The following is a 14,526-nucleotide window of genomic DNA, read 5'->3' as shown; positions in this document are numbered from 1 at the left end:
ATTTCAGACCTACTACACTGCAATTAAATGAATTGTGGCACGTTGATTCCCCTTCTCACCTCCTTTTTTCCTTCTTTTTTCTTTTTCTTTCTCTTCCACCCACTGCGCCCCCCCCCCCCCCCCCCCCCCCCCCGGCCCCCCTTCATACTGATATTGTTCTGCTTGGGGAATAGAGCTGCATGTCTCCCAGTGTAATTGCCGTTGGGTTTGGGAGACTTTTAAGCATGCTGTTCTTGCATTGTTTCTTACATTCCTTGTTGTCAGTTCATCTATTTTGGTCAAAAGTGTTATCTGTTTCTCTGAGATTTTCAATTAAGAAACTGACATCTCATTTTAGACATAAAGCTCCTAACAGTTCAGGGTGTCCTAATGCTAAAGAGGTATTAGCAAAAGCCACTTAATGTTTCAGTGTGACGTAAGGAGAGTGAACACTTTCCATTGTCTTGTCTACATTTTAATTATGATTTAACAAAAAATGAATTTCTGAAGTACAACATGAAATGTCAATGCTATGAGCAAGTTGTCTTATTAAGGGCAAGATCTGGCTCTTCAGATCTTGGAGCAGAACTTTCCAAACTTTTTGGGACAGTGAACTGCTGTCTGTCCTTATAATTTTTCATTGCTTGTATGTGTTTCTGTGAGTCAACAGTGACTTGATCAACCTCACTTTGCAGAAAACAGCTGGGGAACCATTGCTTTAGAGAAATAGGTGTCATCACTTTACTGATGGATATATGTAAAACAATAGGGGTGTGTGCTTCAGCGGGTGTATTACATAATTACGATTTCTTTTGTGTAAGCGTGTTAATAGTTACCTTTGTTTCAATACATATTGTAACATAGACATCCGTTGAAAAGCATGGTTTAAGTACATGAAACTTCAGAGATTCATATAATTGCATTTGAAAGCCAAGATCACTCTGCTCTAAAAGATTGCAGAGCTATGAATAGAATGGTGCCATCTGATCAAGTATCTGGTCTTAATTGATTTTCTTAATTTTAAGGCAGAATTTCCACATCTTTCATTTTTTCTGTACTAAATTTTTAATAGCTTATCAAATTAATGTCTGATTTTGTGCTTTGTTTTTTGTTCTCATGTTTGGAAAGTAATTTGTCTCGATTACATACACAATGTAAAAAGAAATGCTACTAACTAAACTGGTTGGAAAATTATTTCTATTTTCTACAGCAGAGGGCTGTATTTCATTTTGTAAGTACTTGATTACTGACAGCACTAATTTATTAAACACCTGAAAAGATGATGGATAAGCATAAATATTGTAAATAATTTAGCTACAAGCTTTGAGATGGAATTCAAGCAATTAAAGTGCCAATAATTAGTACAAGCTGTTATAAGAAATGCCCCAACTGAAAGCACTGGTTTTGGTGTGTATAAACTGTGGAGGTTTTTTTTACTGACTGTTGTTAAAAACATGCAGCATGTTGATTTTCATTGCATTCTTGCTTTCATTCTATTTGGGTTAAAAAAATTAAAATACATAAATCCACAAAGCTATTGAGCAACTTACATTGTTATTATTTTGGAAATGTCCTTGTGTCCCTGTTAGATTTCTGGAAGAAATATCAATAGTTGCTTTAACGTATTCAATTTAGTACCCTGATTGATTTAATAGAAACCAAGCTAACAGGTCAAAGGAATAACAGCAAGTGTGATCTTTCTCCTTCTAAGTCCTGCATCATTAAGTCTTCGAGTGTATATTAAAATCAAATCCAATAAGCAATTACTTAATGATGTGTCATTTGTTTCTATCTTAAAACTTGTTGCTCTTTCTACTAGGGAAAAGTGGCCCAGACAGCTTGCATGTCAGCCTGCCAGCATCTTTCAACATCCCTAATGCAGATGCTACTGGACAGTGAATTAAAACAAATAAGCATGGGAGCAATTCAGCAATTTAATTTAGATGTGATACAGTGTGAATGTAAGTAGATGTCCCAGAATTCCTTTCTCTATCTATCTTAATACTGCAAAAAAGTTCTTTAAGTCATATAGTAATATTTTTTCCATAATCTACTAAAGTTTCGTCTTAAAAAAAATGTTACAGTACAGCTTCTTGTGAAGTTATTTATGAGTAAGTATGTTAACATCTCTGGGAAAATTTTTTATGGAACTTTTTCAACTCAAGTATCTGAGAAGTACATCTGTTGTTACTCCTAATGGGATCATAATCACTATATGCAGTAAAAAGACTATAATCTTGTACAAAATTGCCCAAACGCACTACATAAATATTGGGCTTTTATAGTTGAGCAAAAAAAAAAGTCAAATGTCTGTGAAATTTTAAGTTTTCCCTCTTGAGTTCATTCATTATGATACATTTTTTAAATGTGCTGTTACTTAGGGTTTCCTCCCTCCTAGAACTACTACTGCCTTCCTCACTGTGCAGAATAATAGTACTCATTTAGTACTCATCATCAGATGATGTTTTATTCTCGCTTTTCAAAATATGGCATCAACATTATTTTATAAAACTGGTTCAGTCCAGCACTGAGGGCAGGATTAATTTCCTCATATTTTGCATGGAGCTCACCACTGAGGGTGAGCTGTTAATCTGCATGAAGTAAGTTACTGCTGTAGCATTGTTGTCATGCATGAATAGGTTTTAGGTCTGGTTTATAGTTGATGACTGAGATACGGTGAAAAGGCTCACTAGCATTTTTTTCAGTGTATATTTTTAAATTCTTACACTCTGTTTTTTTGAAGTATCTTTCCTTTATGGGTTTAAAGCATGGAACTCAATGATTTTGGTGACAGCTGTGAAATGGGACAGTTCTGCAAGGCATATCCTGAGGTTTTTAGTTTGGACACATGAAAAAAGTTGTTGACTACTCAATTAGCAGCCACCTGTGGGAAACTGGTAATTTGATTTCAAGCCATTTGGTTAGATTCACAAAGGTTTCTTGTGGGAGTCCAGGGACAGTTAAAGGGCATTTTTGACATTTTAACCATACACTTGTCTTGCCTTCTCCTGCCTTATTTGTTACATTCCAGCTAAACTCTGTAACAGGTAGAGCAGACATCTTTCTGACAGTCCTTTGTTACACAACCTTAAGGCCTTTCCAGTGTGTGGATGGAATGGACTGATGGGATTATGAGGGTCCAACTGAAAAAATGTTTGTAATCATGACGTTCGTTAAAGTTTGTTTCGTGATTGAAGAAATTGTCCAAACAGATGATGGTTTGACTTTTGTTTACTCTTAGTACGCTTGATGTTGCAAATTTAATAGAGTTCTTTTCAGTTAGGTAGGTATGGGTACGTGTATGTGCATTTGTTTCCTAGATGTGAAAAAATACCAGTTGTAAATGCAGAAATTCCGTAGTATTCATAATACTGACACCGTAATCATTCATCTAGACAAGCTGAATTGGTGCACCCACTAAACGGTCATCTGCCTTCCAAATTAATAGTGTAACAGCAAAGACAGCTTGTCCACTACCATATTATTCTATATTCTATAAATTTTCTTCTAATATTTAAAATACCATCTGTGAACACCACAGTACTTCAGTACTCTGTGTAGATTAACCAGTTCAGTGTTTTGCTCAGGAATTTCTAGCGGTACAGGGGATAAAATGCATGCCTTGCAGGTGACTTTCACAGTATGAACAGTATGTTCATAGTAAATTAATGAGAAGTCCCAATGAATCTGTCTGTCATCTGGTCTCTGGGTTGTTTTCAGACCTTTTCCTTCTCAGCCTTTGTCCTGTTATGTACCATCCTAACTTCTGTTACCACTCTTTCTACCATGTTGGGTTGATGCACAGTGGAAACTTCCATCAGTGAGGAGATCTTGGTAGAGTTTTATTTCATATAACTTTATCACATTTCATTATTTTAAGATTAAAATATAACCTTAAGACAACATATTTTGTAATATGTAGCTGTTACACTGAGCATACAGCATGGACAGGACATGGGAAACCTTCAGCCAAAATGAGAAAGTTTCAGAAAACTAGTAACTTGAAGACTGAAAAACGCATTCTTTGCACCATTGCATAACTTGTAGCATAGGCTGTACAGATGCAAATAGAATACACTTTAATCCTGGCTTTTTGCAAAGCTTTTAAAGCATATTAGAAAAAAATTGGTTTTGCACAGAAACCTTTTGAGTAGTTTAAATATAATTATGGAAGCTTGTCAGAGTAGTATGTTGCAACAAATGACATCTTACAATCTGTGGAATAAGGGATTGACACAAGATTTTGCTCAGACTGCTTTGCTGTTGTGGTTTCATTCATAAGGTCCATCACAGACACATTCCAGGCCTCACTGTGGTGCCTGTGATTTATGTTCTTGCTCATCACCCTCCCCCAGCTTTATTCTTTGACGCTTTGGGATTAACGGATATGTCAGTGACATTTCAATTAGTGCTTAGAGTGTGCGAGTAATTCACAACTGTTGGGAAGTTTCCTACTGTATTGTATACATGGGTTTGACATTTTACTTATAGACACAGTGGGGGATACTCAGATTTATTTTGAATTACGAAGTTATGTGAGGTGTAGAAAGTTATGAATATCTGAAGATATATTTTTTAAAATTCTTGGCAATATTCTAGATATTTATTCTGATCTTTAACATTGCATTTTTATACTTTCAAATATGAGCTGGAAGAGATCTAAATAAAAGCAGGGAAATGTAATTACTTGTCAGACTTTTTCTTTTCCATTAAAAAGCAATCAACAGTTGAACCAACAATCCAATCTGTTAATGAGCAGCAATCTGTTAAAGTCAGTTAAGTGCTGAAGTTCTTACCCACAGCAAATAGGTAGAATAAGTGGACTTCCAAAAAGGAAGGTGGAAGGAAAGGCAGTGATATTGTGATGACCTCTGGTATTTCATTGTCCTGCACTGCATTTCTGTGTAAAGCACCCAACTTTAAAAAGCAGAGCAGAAAATCTGGAAATATCTGATACTTTTGCTCAAGAAGAGAAGTGGTATCAGGTGGTCTTCCCTGATGGTTTATTAAAATAAAAAAAGTTATCATCTTCTTGCTCTGCATCTAAGTTTTTTTTATTTTCCTTCAAAACGTTCCAAAAGCTTTCAAATTTATATCAGATTGTCCTGTTCTAATTGAAGTATTTCTCCACTTCCTCTACATATTTTATCACTTAAAACAGCATTTTACCTCCATGGATTTACCTCCTGGGATAATAGGGATTCTTACAACAGTATTCAGAAAAATAGAATGTACTAGGTCCCATTGAATAAAACCCAATGAATAGTCTTTTGCTTGGACATTGCATTTCAGTGCCCTGAGGAGAGGAATGAGTTGGGGAGGGGAGGTTTTTGCTCACTTTATGACAAGCAAGGTGTACTAGAAAAAGAACTTTTCAGAGACACCATCCAGACCTAGATACTTACATCAGATTTTTATTAAGGAATTAGAACTTGTCAGAAATTCTAACTGCTGGAAGAGTTACGTGTAATTTTTATAATGTATGTATTTTAACATAGGTGAGTTGTGAGACAGGATTAATTGGCAGAAGAGGCGGTGTGGTTGAGTGAGCATCCTTCTTCACCCAGACGTGAATCTGTGCAAGGATGAAAAGGTTCTGAGTCCTGTCTGTAAATGAGCATGGCTAAGCGGAGAATTAGCGCAAAGCAGGTTGCACTATACCTTCCTAACCAGCCCTACTGGCTTCCTGCCAGTCCCTCCTTTTTCACCCAAAGTATGGAGAGGTGCAGTATGCAAGAGCAAGGGAGATGTTGACCCAAGTGCTCTCTGTTGAGCATACATGAAGGTAACCTTCAGGTGGCCATGCCAGAAGCTGAGGAACCCAAATCCTGGTTTTCCTTGAGAAGGCTTTCTACTCTTCTCTGGAGGCCCCTCATTTTACCTGCCTCCTCTTCCATCTGGGAAGTCAGGTTAGCTTAACTCACTTGAGGCCATCCTTCATCTGCCGGTCACATATGGCAGCGAGGGAGTGAGGGAAGCAGGGAGAATTCGCTGGTGCTGGGGGCAGGGCTAGGGGCTGCTGCCCGGCCAGCTGGCAGCTCCCTCAGCAAGGCTCCCCTCCAGGCATGTTTGAACAGCTGGAGCATCCAACAGGGCTGCAAAGTGGCTGCAAAGCTGGGCTGCTGAGATAGTCACCTGAATCTTCGCTCTTCCTTTAAAAAGGCGTTTGTGGCTTTGCTGTCCTGCCTGTGAATCAGTGTTATGAGGCTGAAGTAGAACTGTCCTAATGTAGCTTTTGATCCACAGCCTGGGTCTTGATTTTTAATTTCTGCCATTGAGCAGCAAAACTGTCAGGAATTAAGTACTGAATTCCAGGACCAACAGAGAGGCATAGCCAGAGGATGGCTAAAAGATGGGTTTGGAGAGAATAAAATGAAAAGACCTGTTAATAAATATAGAAGTGAGAAATTCAGTACAAGTTTCAGGTCAAGATGTCTTAAATTCCATTTTAGCAGACACAGTCTTTTCCTTAAGATATCCATTAACACATACATACATCAGTTCACATATATTCTGTATATAAAGTGTAATGAAAAGATCAAAGCATTCAAAAGAAAATGGGCTGAAGTTATCTTTACAGTATTTAAATTTACCATTCTCGCATATGTGTTACCTCCCCAATGTCAGCAAAGTGCAGGGAAAGAAGATGTTTACAAAAACCTTGTGAATAATAGATTTGTGTAATGTGTATTTGCATTTAATTTTCCTGAAAACATTGACGTTTCTGACTCAAACTGCCAGGCAGCCAGTTGTTTGCCCCTATGTGTGACAGTTTAATGGTGATCTTTGCATTTCATTCTCATACATTATAAAATTCCTGAATGCTCTTATGCACACTATAACAACCAATGAACCAGCCCCCTACCCCTCCAAATCCTCTTTAAGTCTAGAATGAATGTAGGGGGTGAATATTTTAAAAGATGTATATATGACAATGTTTCATTACTATCTGGAAAAGGACCCTTAGGACAAAGACATTAAGAATGTTAATCCTGTTCTTATAGTATCTTCCTAAAACACTGTGCAGTAGAAAATATTTAATTAGCTTTTAAAAATTGTTAGCAAAACTTAAAAGCTCTGAGCTGATGGCGGAGGGGGAATTGTCTGACCGTTACCGTAAGTAGATTATCTTTTTGCCCTTTGAACTCATGAAATTGTAATAGTGAAACAAATTCTACTGTAGTCATCTGTCAAAAATGACCCAAATGTGAGAATAAATGCTTGTGCTATAATGAGTGTCCATGGTGTTGTAAATGCATTCGTAGCATAAAATTGTGAAGATTGCAAAGCCTATACAATAACTAAGTTTGGCACCTTTTGTGTTTCTTGTTCTGTAGCTGCAATGGTAGTAGGTACTATGCAGAGAAGCTAAACCATACTCCATTATTTAATGCATTAGGATAAATTCCAAACTGTGTTAGCCTGATGAGCTGCAGAAAGGATGCAAAAATTTGCCCTGTGGCCTGTAAAAGTATCCCGCTGTAGGAAGGTATCTTGCAAAGTATAAAGTGCCACTAGCTAACTGAAAAGTTTTGCTGCAGGTCACACTTTTCAGTTCTGTAACCATTCCTTTGCCGTAAAGCTGCCTTCTCCCAGTGCTACCATTGTGGAGGGGCTGGAGGAGGCTGGATTCTAGCAGGGGAAGCTGGTCTCAGTGTACTGTGTGTGAACGGGAAGTTACACAGGATCAGATACAGGGGGGCCTTTATCTTTCGAGAATTGTACAGGTTCTCTTTCCTTGTTCAGGGGATGGAGAGAAGACCCCTTCTGACCAGCACACGCTTACCCTCAACCCATGTATCTCTTTTTAGCTGTTTGCTATGGGGCATTGCTAAGAATGCCCTGCTATAAGATGGTGTTCCCAATTTACACGCTATGTTTGGAGGACCACAGGGGCCAGTGTCATAGGCCTGTCTGTCCCTCCCAGTGGCTGTGAAATACCTGCAGAAGACATGATGGAGACACCCAGCCCTTTAGCCTAGGGTGTTCAGAAGGCTGCTTTCATAGGCCTGGACTTGTTTTGGTTTTCTGCAGGTTGGTGCTTGTACAGACTGTTTTCTCTTTGCTGCTTTTAAAGAGTTTATTATTAAGCAAACTCTCTCCATAAAATGGTGGGTTTAAGATACGCTTTTTCTACTGTCTTTTATTGGCCATCTTTTTTAATTAAGAAAAGCATCTTTGTGGTAGATTGAAACTCCGTGAAAACTCCCCTAGAACGTTGGCGTTACTTATAAAGTAGGAAAACCAGACAATTTGAAATTCAGGCTTGAATGCAGTAATTGGTGAGCATTTCCCAATTTACCTGTTACCAATACTTTTCTGTGACATTGCAGTGTTCTCCCTAGGGAGTTTGACTGCTATTGCTTATTCCTTTAGTTGACTGACAAAGAGTCAAGTCATATTCCAATCAATTAATTCTCCTCTTACATGACTGTCCATAAAAAAATTTGCGGTACTGTAATACAAGTAATAAATTCTGCCTCTATCCCTAAAGCTACTACTTGGATACTATATTCATCTACTGTTAAGCTGTTCTTAGGTACTCTGAGATGGTCTTAGCAGCTTCTTGTACCACTTAAGTAAGAATCTTTTATTTTCATTTACAATTGCATACCATTAAAATAATAATTTTTAAACTTGTGACTAGTCTATCTAAATTCATATTAGTCTGCTTTAGGCTGAAACTATACATTCAGAAGTAAATGATTGAGCCCATTATTTTACCATCATGTTAGCTCGGACACCGATGTCTTTCTGGATGTTACTTTCACATAATGATCCAAATTTTCTAACTAGCCATTAAAGAAAATTTTATTAAGGATTTTGTATTACTTTTAAATGTTAGTAGGATTCCATGTGGCACAGTAGAGTTGAGTACTGGATGTGGAAATATTTTTGATACATATGTTCTGTTCCCTCTACCATTGAATGACCTGTTTCTCAAACTGAGAAAAAAGTTACCTTTCAGTGCCTCAAATGATACCTCTCGAAAACTATTACAGTAATATCTACTTTGTTTTATTAAGGGATCTAACTAAAGAAAAATTCTTTTAAACTCATTTGAAATAAGATGTCTAACTTGAGTGGGGATGTGAGGCAGTGGGTGTTTGTGCAAGTTTCTTTGTTACTAACGTGACTGGGATAAGAACAACAAAAAGTATATTTATATTTAAGTTTGACTATCATTGATAGTTTCCTGATTTAAACAAATAGCTGCCTTTTTTTCATTTCAGTATTTTTTTTGTATTTTGAATATAGTTTTGCCTTCCAATTTTGACAGCCGATTTTGGGGTTCAAAAAGAGCAGAGTTTTGTTACTGATAGGCTGGTTAAAAGATGTGGATGGGTATTTCAGCTCTGCTCTGACTGTGGCACGTAGAGCTTTCCACCTGTCATCTATACATTAAACTAACTCCCACCTTAGTGTTTGTCTTTTATTGGTGTTTGGCTGGAGGTGGGGTTTTTATAGTGCGGATGCTGTAACAGAAGCAGATGTTTGAAAATATGTTGACAGCATGAATTGGTATTATTTTGAAATTCTTCGGTAATCATTCACCTCAGGCCAAAAAAAGGTGTTGGCTTCTGTGGTTGTAGCATTACTACTGGATTAGAATTTTATGTAGAATTCTTAATAATACTCCTAAAGCTATTATTCTTTGGGTTGATTGGAGAAAAGATGGGAAAGTTGTCCGTCAGTTTGTTTGGTTTTGATCATTGTGAGTTTAATCTATTTCAGTTTAATCTATTTGTGAGTCAAACTAGTTTCATTTTAATACTAGCTAGTATTTATATTGCATAGAGCTTGATTTTCTGTTCGATTTTTTTTTACCAACTCTACATCTGTAATATTTTTAAACTTTCTTTGCAGTGTTTGCTAGTTCTGAGCCTGTGCCAGGATTCCAGGGAGACACCCTGCAGTTAGCTTTCATCGACCTCAGACAAGTAAGACACTAGTTGTTGTTTTTTATCCTACTAATTTCCCCTTTTGACCAATGCTGAAGTTATTAAATTCAAGAACCTTTCATGTTTTTGCATTCCCATGTAATTAGTTTTGAAAAGCAGCTATTTGAAGTGTTATTAGTGGCACTATTCCCTGTAATTTAGGATAAAACTGTTTCTCCAATGTGTTGTTAGGGGGCACTGTGCTACTGGTGGTACTGTTGCATGGCTATGAGATTGAATTCTGGTCCTGACAATTTTGTAAAGATCCTGTGACGCCTTTTTGCAAGAGTGTACATGTTGCCCTGGTGTGTGCTGGCCAGATTCCATTCTGAGCAATTGCTCCTGTCTACAAAACTACTCCCTGGAGAGCAGATTCGAGCATGGTATTATTTAGCATTTCCTTTCCTTAATTTGTTACATAGAATTCTTTTAACTTTTAAACTGTTAGAAAGCAGCTTTATTCCAACTGGCTGATCTTTATTCTATATCAAATCTAATTTTAAATGCCTGAATATTGGAAGCACTTTTCCACGGTTCTTGCTGAAAGAAAGGTTTTTCCAGACTAAAAATCTACTTACCTTATTTTCACGTAGTTATTTCTATTCCCTGCTCTCTGTAAATTCTGATCCTGTATCCACGTGTAGCAATTACTTTTCAAAAACTTTTCATACTTGAAGTAAGCTTTTAGAAAGGATTTATTTCACAAAATTGCAAGTATAAGTGTCATTTAAATAGTGAAATGAATAAATAAGTGCGCATGGAGGGTCTTTAGCTTTCTATGCGTGTTCGTGATATTTTTCAGCACCATTATGAGCCTGTCAGTCATCAGAAGAGAAATGTAGAAAGAGTTCCATACCAAATTATCTATAAAATAAGAACATTTTTGCTTTTAATAGCTTAGTAGGTTTTTCACAGCAAGATTATGAAAAAGAATTTCAGAAGGGAAAATTCCTGAGGCAAAAGTATGCTGGTTTCTCATAATAGTTAGAAATGACGTGATTAGAGTGTCTTTTTAAATGAAAAAGTTAAAAGGTAAAGATGTCTGTCACATCCTCACAGTAATACAACAATGCACAATATCTACAATGGGATAAGCGTGGTCTACGTGAGGAGAATATAGAATCGTGACCATAAGATTTGTTCACGTGATACCAGTACATTAGGCGTTCCAGAATTCAGTATGTAAAGATGCACTCTGCCAGACTTCAAATACCACAAGTCTTGCCTTGACTAGCAGCCTTCCTCATTTGGATTCTTTTTTATTCTCCTTTTATTGTCAATGTTAGAAGTGACTAAACATCTTCCAATTTGTACTAAGTCTGTTTAGTTGAAGGGAAAGGATGTTGAGAGATTTTGGCACCATTTCTGTCGTCTAACTAATGGTATAAATCCTTGCAGAGCCCATGTTTGTTTCAAGGGAAAACATGATTTCCAGCTATGCAGGAGGGCAGGGTGTGTACATACTTGCTACAGGAAATAAATAATATTTTTGTATGTTTTAAGCACCAACTGTCGAGCATGTCACATAAATAGGGATTATGTTGATTATGATAGCTCTCAGTTTATGTTAGCAACTTATATTTAGAATTCTTTTGATGTAGGTAATGCTTTATAGAGGATGCTCTGTATGCCATGTGAATCTAATCGATTTCAGATACTTTATAAACAGCAAAAGTCTAGGCAACTCTCTTTATTGGGTTGCAACTGGAGCTTGTAGATGTAGAATAGTTCTAGTGTATTTGTTTTGTTTTTACTGTATTATTGCATGCCTCACCAAAAGGTATTGCAAGCACACATTAAAAATGTTTACCATTTAGTAAGGACTTGCAGTGTTTTCCCTCTCTTCCTTATTTGTGATCCATTTCTATCTTAATAGAGCGGATGACAGTTCTTTTCAAGAATACTTAGAAAGGCAACAGAGCCTTTTTCAGAAGGTTCTTATAAAAGGTCATGCTTCTGTTTTTTAGTTTGAATTTGATACTTCTTCATGAATTGCAGGATATGAAAGATAAGGAAGTAGGTCCAGTGGTCAGGTTTTACCTGCCCACCCGGACTGTGCCCTGAGGTCAAACTCCTGATATTGGCTGTTTGGTACAGAGGAGCTGATGACAGGTAGGGGCTGATACAAGGGGAAAAGCTTGAACCATATCAAAGCTAAAAGGCAGGAGATTTGGGACTCAGTGAGAGACTGTAGCTAAAAGATGGATCAGCAGGATTGCCCTCTTCTTAAAAAGCAGCTGACCTGCAAGGGAAAAGACTTTATCGTCCTGCCAATCACATGGTTGCTAATGGAAGCCAGTTATCTCAACAACGGCTTACTCTCTCTCTGTTGTACTAGGGCAACGTGTAAGATTAATGAGGATCGGACAGTAGAATATTGTAGCGCATTTTACTAAAGAAGTCGCTTACAAGGAGCCAATTTGGAAGACAAGAGAGGGAAGAGCTACACTTGCATGATTGCCATGGAGAGAGGAGCAGCTTTGTAAATAATTGCCGTAGATATTTTTGTTTTAACCATTCCTGATCCTCTGTCTTTCCCTGAAGACAACGTGTGGACAGCATGTTGTCCCCCGCAAGCCCACTTCTCTCCTCCTTCCTTCCACAGACATAGAATAGTAAACAGAGGAACAGTTGGCATGAGAAAGAGTTGCTTCTGAGAAGAGTAGTTAGTAGCAGGAAGCTCTGTAGAAACCCAAGTCGATAAAGATTTTTGTGCTGTTCCCATAACCATAGTATCTCAGTGTCTTACATAGGTGACTCGGTGTGTTTGGCTAATCATACATAGTGCATACTAATAGAGAATCACATGGCCATGGTCATCTATAAACTTGCAACTCCAGCTAGTTTAGCAGCTCCTAAAGCAGCAAGCAACTGCTAAGAAAACTGGGATAGATTCATGGTTCTCTACAGCTCCAGTAATTGTGTCATGCCTCATGCCATTTGTCTTACTGTGTGACCCGAGGTCATACCTACATGCACCCTTTCACCCCACTTAATTTAAAGCCACTGAGAGGCAGCCAGCTCAGCAAGGCGATTATCGAAGTGGCATGTGCTGCTTTGAAGAGACTGGTCTCTAGCATCTTGTGAAGATGACCCAACTCTCCTGTGGCCTGCATCGCTCTCTGAAGATAAGCTTTTGCTACTGTCTATATAGGGAGCCTGGGTAAATACTGCAGTGGCCCAAAGCAAGGTGGAATGAACTCTGGGGATTTTGCTACCAGTTCAGATCCTAGGTCAATTGGAATTAACCTTCAAAAGTAAACAGGTTTTAGTTCGTCCTACTTTAATTAGTCTCTGAGGAAGCTCAGCCTCAACATGAATTAGTTTTGTCCTGGTTATGATCTATTCTTCAGTGCCTAAAGACTAGAGTTACAGTTCTGGAATGTCAGGCAGTTTCTTGGATGTCCTAGACACTCAAAAACTGTGAGGAAGAGGCCTGAATCTTACAATTTGTGCCTTGCTCTTTGGAGAGCTGTTGTAGTGTGTAGTGGACAGGAACAATAACCTTGTGGGTAGCCTGAGAGGTCAACAGTTGCTGTCCTATGGCATATTTCCTGATTCTTAACCAACTGTGTTGTAACAAATGCCTATTCTTGAAATCAAATCATTGCCTGCAGTGCTATAACCTAAGCTGCAAATGTAGCTTGATTTTTTTTCACTTTTGACTTCACGAGTTGTTTCTAGTGTTTCTCCCCACCCCAAGCACTACTTCAGTTTTAAACAGGCCTTGTTCCTCTACTGTCTGATCTCAGACAAGTACTCAACTAGCTTGATGATTGTGGAATTTCCTTCTTTTGCCAGGGGTGAGGAGAGCTGTGTCTCATCTGTGTTCTTTTGCCGCTTATGTACACGTTAACATCCTCCAGTTGCTGTCAGTGCTGATCCTGCAACAGGGACAGCCATCTCAAGTGACCGTAATCAGGTGCTGTTGGCAATCCCAGAGTTAAGCAACCACCATATCAGTATCTCCATCCACATGGCAACGTAGAGTTTGCAAGTCTGATAGTGGTGTCCCCTAGTCTGGGAGACCAAGGGCTGTGAACCACAAGGTCCATAAATTCTGCATAGGTATGGGAAAAAATTCTCAAAAGATTTTCAGCAATTTCTGGGTTTTGCTAGCATTAGAGAGAAATTAGGCATAAAATCATAGTGCAATTAATGTGATTAATATATAACGTGCCATGGAAACATTAGAAGATATGTTTTTGACAGGCTTTTGTTTGCTGTCTGTAAATAAGCATGTGGATAAGCACTTCTATGAGCTCAAGTTATTGGTAACGTACAATATGTATTCCTTCTAAAAATCGATACCTGATATTTAAGAGCATAATACATTTTCTTCTGATTCAAAGCATAATGGAAATTACATTGATAGTTTCTTGGATTGCTTGTCCATTTACTTGGTAATGTATTTTCTGGCATATTGTTGGTGAGAAATATTGCTAACCTTCTGAACTGTAGTGTTGCATGCGACAGATGTAAGTTTATTTGAAGGAGAAAATTTTTGCTAGTACTTAATATAGTCCTCCTCTTTCTTCTTTGCTTCTCATTCATCACTGAGAGAGGATACTTTCCATCTGATAAACTCAAAAGTAACTTACTATAT

General features: G+C 37.8%; 1 protein-coding gene across 9 annotated transcripts in view; it reads left to right on the top strand.

Moving 5' to 3' along the window:
* EXOC6 (exocyst complex component 6) overlaps positions 1-14,526 on the top strand; it is a 95,811-nt gene that overhangs the window by 59,934 nt on the left and 21,351 nt on the right. For all 9 annotated transcript variants that reach the window (XM_027788978.2, XM_055793995.1, XM_055793996.1 and 6 more), the window contains 2 exons: positions 1,799-1,940; positions 9,847-9,920. In XM_027788978.2, the coding sequence (XP_027644779.2) occupies positions 1,799-1,940; positions 9,847-9,920 (216 nt within the window). The remainder of the gene's footprint in view (positions 1-1,798; positions 1,941-9,846; positions 9,921-14,526) is intronic.

Source organism: Falco peregrinus, chromosome 1 (genome assembly GCF_023634155.1).
Source record: "Falco peregrinus isolate bFalPer1 chromosome 1, bFalPer1.pri, whole genome shotgun sequence".
Taxonomy (NCBI): Eukaryota; Metazoa; Chordata; class Aves; order Falconiformes; family Falconidae; genus Falco; species Falco peregrinus.
Note: the sequence above shows the minus strand (reverse complement) of the source record. Positions and strands in the feature narration are given on the sequence as shown.